The sequence below is a fragment of the Camponotus vicinus genome, unplaced genomic scaffold (assembly GCF_025532165.1).
Source record: "Camponotus vicinus isolate PSW18456_S1 unplaced genomic scaffold, iyCamVici1.0 SCAF_3, whole genome shotgun sequence".
NCBI lineage: Eukaryota > Metazoa > Arthropoda > Insecta > Hymenoptera > Formicidae > Camponotus > Camponotus vicinus.
In genome coordinates this window covers 23,499,447-23,504,293 of record NW_028141967.1, presented here as the reverse complement: position 1 = coordinate 23,504,293, position 4,847 = coordinate 23,499,447, and the positions used below count along the sequence as shown (strand labels likewise).

The window sequence follows — 4,847 nt, the reverse complement described above, 5'->3', positions numbered from 1 at the left end:
GCGCTGATTGGCCGGCGGTGACGTCGCGCCTGGTCGCGATTGGCCGCGCGAATCTCGCGAATACGCGCCGGCGGACTCCGCCGCGGCTGGCTCGGCTGGGCGCGACTCCACGTCCGCGACATTTGTTGACATGAAACTGTCAGGGAGAGTACGCGCTCCGCTCCCTCGCCGCACCACGCCGGTATATTCAATCCGCGTGCGTGTCGCGCTTCTTAGTAGGCACTCCTAGACTATTCAATACTGCCAGAAACATCGATCTCCTGGCGACACACAAAATTTCTTTTGTTTAATAATGTCGATTAAACTGAAAATGAAGAGAGAGAGTACAAAAAGAGAGAAAAGTTGTATATAACCTCTATCCTAATTAGCGAAATTAAAGCTCGCTTATAAAAGATAGCTTTATTATTAATAATTAATATAAAATGCAATTACCTTCACAGGAAATAGATTTTAAATAATGGTGGCAACTATGTCACAAGAAAATTAAATTACAATAAATATGTTAAATTAAAGTATGACTACGCGACACAAAGTGACTAAAATTCGCCGATGCGAGTGAATAAAGGCGCGATTAAAATTGCTAAATTCATATCATTAATTCGAAATACCAACTTATAAAAATTAAATAAACTAATATTATTAAATAAATCAATATTACCAATATTAAAAATGTTACCAAATTAAAAAGATATATTGATTTTTTAATTTTCTCATCATAAGACATAAATAAGATAGACAGATATATAAATGAACATACCAAAATATTTTAACAGTACATATAGTATTTTTGCGAGATGAAATATACAAGTATCTAACACAATTTTAGCGATATTATACAAATAATTTCTACGATGAAATGTAAACATTAAACGGATAGATAGAAAGAAACATTGATATTTTTGATTCTTTTCAAGAAAAAGCCATATTTTTTTTTATAAAAGTCATCAATAGAAACTGATTAAAGATTTTTTTATTAATTAATAGTTTTGTCAATATCTAACTAAGATTATTTTATAACCACAATTACCTGCAATCCTGTCTTTTTATTAATCTTTTTTTTAATAATCTCCATGTGACAGTTAATTTTTTCTACGATTGCGACGAAGATTTGGGTCGATGCTGAAATTGGATCGATGCGACCATCAATCACAGGTGTGCGACAGGATGAACAACAGATTTAGCATGTGATCAGGTTAGTGGGTGGGTGAGATTTATGGCGAATAGAAGCGCGACGGTAATGAACGATTATTATTACCGCGGCCTACCGCGTCTATTAATTTGCTCGCGGTAGGCTTTCGAAAAGCCTTGAGAGGTGCTGCTTTGCCTCAGTGTCCTGCCCTATACTCGCTATTACTCTATGAAATCACGCCGTTACCCGGCAATACTGCATTATGCGAAAATCGTACGCTAAAATTAGTCACAGACGATTATTACGCGCACCGACACATAAAACGTGCCACGCCGGGAGAACAGTGAGAGGGAGATTTGCCGATAAATGATTTTAAATCTGCCGAAGGATCTTTAAAAACACGAAGAAATTCCTAATTGTCTATTCCTAAAGCGTAATTTGAAAACGCGCAATAAATTAATTTCTTTTTCATAAATTGCATATAATGTTTTAATATAATCTGTGCGAAAACAAAAAATTGCAATGTTGACAAATAATACAAATTCTCAATAACTATTAATAAATCTCATACAATAAATATTAATAAATTTGAAGGGAGGATTCAGTTATTAATTATCATTTTTAAGCTTATTAAAGAAATTATATTTTAATCTTTAAAAACACGAAGAAATTCCTAATTATTTATTCCTAAAGCGTAATTTGAAATCGCGCAATATAAATCAATTTTTTTTCACAAATTGCATATAATGTTTTAATTATTAATATAATCTTTGCGAAAACAAAAAATTGCAATATTGACAAATAATACAAATTCTCAATAACTATTAATAAATCTCATACAATAAATATTAATAAATTTGAAGAGAGGATTCAGTTATTAATTATCATTTTTAAGCTTATTAAAGAAATTATATTTTAATTATAAGCAAACTTCGCCGAAATTTGATGTGGAGTTCTAAATGTCGGTTCCAAAATCTCTAAAATTTTGGACACGTTACTGTGAAAAAAACTGCCGCTTTCCCGATGCAATCTTTTCTCGATGAAGATATGCAAAGTATATTGAGTAATAAAGCTGGGTGGCGCATGGTTTACGTGTCTATCTGTCATCGAGTACGTTTTTCCGCTCTTAGTCAGACCATGTGTCGATATACTCCATCACACAAATTATGCATGATCTAACAACCGAATTATCTTCCATATAAAACGGCAATATAAATTACTAAAGAAAACTCTCTACAAATATTCAAGTCCATAAATCGACATGTTTGACATATTTCATCACTGACATTACTATCACAACCAATTTTCATTTTAAATTAAAATAATTTCTATATTTATTTCTGTTATGCTTGCTTTTAAAATCTTTTTATATTTTTATTTTTTAATTTTTAATTTTCTATGCAATATTTATGTCTACGTGAAATATATATTTATATAATAACATAATTATACGTATAAAATGTTCATCATTTCGTATTAAATATACATACGTGATTATTTTCTCTGCATAATCTTCATGAGATTGTTTATAACCTTTTTGTACTGACTTGAATACGATTTCAAAGCCGTCTACATGATTGAAATTTTATGGTGCGGAATTTAATCGCAGTCGCCATCTCTCGTGATGCGAGGAAAACACGGAACGTGAAGAAAATATGGCGGCCCGCAAGGTTGTTGGGAAATGTTTCGTGACAGTTTCAAATATTACAAAAGCCGAAATCCCGCACCCGATCTCGGCGATGTGATCGACCTTGAAAGTCCAGAGCATGTTAGAGTATGTTAATATTAAATTGATATGTTCTTTCGATGATTAATGACGAATGTTATTTTAGGCTAGGAAAATAGAGGCAAATGTAAGTGATAAACAGACCGAAGATAATTTCGGTTTGATATCAGCAGAGAAATGGACGATTTATGAATTGCCAGATATCCCCGGTGCGTAAATTTCATGTCATATTACAAATAAAATTATAGTAGTATTTTGCATAGTAGTATTTTGTCAAACATTAATATTTGAACCTTGATTAAAATTTTCCACATAACAATATTATCTTTTCTCATAAAATATTATAATTAATATTTAACATTTTAATATTTAATATTTTATATCCTTGTATTTTTTTTGTTATTTTAGGACTCATCTTTATTCAGAATCCATTTACACCAAATGGTCAACGATATTGGATCACAAAATGTTTGAAAGATTATTCTAAGGAACCATACAAATTAAATATAGATGCTCATAACATTTTGGCTAATGAAACATGGTGGGAGATCTGTTTTCAGTAAGAGCAATTATAAAATTAAATTTATATAATATTTAATACTAATAACTTTATTAATTAATCAATAATATTGACCTGATATTGATGAAACGTACAATTATGAAAAAAATTTATATTGACATCTAGATCAGTATTTAATTACTTTAAATTGTTATCAGAATATCGGAAAGAGCTAAAATTCTCTTACCTAAATTACGTTGGGCAACATTGGGATATCATCATAATTGGGATACAAAATTATACTCCGAAAGCTCAAAGAGCGACATGCCGATAGAATTATCTGGTCTAACATCCATTTTAGCGAGAACATTAGGTTTCTCGGACTTTAAAGCGGAAGCAGCAATTGTGAATTACTACCGAATGAATTCAACTTTGGCGGGACATACAGATCATTCGGAAATGAATGTAACAGCACCACTTTTCTCTATAAGTTTCGGACAGACTGCAATTTTTCTGATTGGTGGACCAAAACAGGAAGATCCAGCTAATGCGATCTTTCTGCGAAGTGGAGATGTAGTAATAATGTCGGGAAGTTCTCGTTTGAGGTATCACGGAGTGCCAAAAATTTTATCGGCGTCCAAGACACCGTGGAACGATAATTGCGAGAACAGTTGCGAAAATTTTACATACAGTTACGATGACTGGCGCAAAGCGCGTACTTACATCGCCGAAGCTCGGATTAATATAAATATACGACAAGTCCTGGAACCTGGACAAATTGTATTATATTGAACCGCATTGTATTTTTATGTACAGAAATATATCAAAATATTTTTATCAAAAATGGTAGATATTTCTCTGCTTTATTTATTTTTAGCTATCATTTTGTATATTTATTATAATGAGATTATATGCGTATTAAATTATATTAATTAGTATTATTTGTTAAAGGAGATTATTTGTTAAATTAAACTGAAATGCATTTTACATCAATAATGCATATACGTATCTCTTGCAATTAAAATTATACAATCAATTTTTTTTTAATTTTTGATTTTATATATATATATATGTATATCGCAATAAGTTATATATATTAAAATTCGTTTATATTTTTAGCATTATTTATTTAATTATTTTTTATTGATTTTTATTCTCATTTATATTTCTTTAACATCGATAACATATTGTTAAAGACAGGCAGCCTTATGGAAACTTGCATAGTTTAAAAAATCCACTGTACACTAATGTTCTCTCTATAAATATAACTAAGCCAAAGTAAAAGAAATAATAAGCATATTTGTATTATATGCGTATTATATTTTTTATTATATTATAATATTTTGTTATTATTTTATTATGTTCCACATTTCTTATTATAGGCATAAAGAACTTTCCATTATCGACATGTTAATACTTGTTATTTGTGCAATATCAAATTTGTTAGTAATGTTATCGTTTTTTAATTTTCTTAATACTATTTGAACATTTTC

At 30.5% G+C, this 4,847-nt stretch overlaps 1 protein-coding gene across 1 annotated transcript; it reads left to right on the top strand.

Annotated features, from left to right (window-relative positions):
* The first annotated feature begins 2,738 nt into the window (after positions 1 to 2,738).
* Alkb (alpha-ketoglutarate-dependent dioxygenase AlkB) lies at positions 2,739 to 4,198 on the top strand. Its single transcript, XM_083095021.1, has 4 exons — positions 2,739 to 2,903; positions 2,962 to 3,064; positions 3,264 to 3,414; positions 3,573 to 4,198. The coding sequence occupies exons 1-4, from the start codon at positions 2,811 to 2,813 to the stop codon at positions 4,144 to 4,146; spliced, it is 921 nt and encodes a 306-aa protein (XP_082951147.1). The 5' UTR covers positions 2,739 to 2,810; the 3' UTR covers positions 4,147 to 4,198.
* Positions 4,199 to 4,847: the final 649 nt, after the last annotated feature.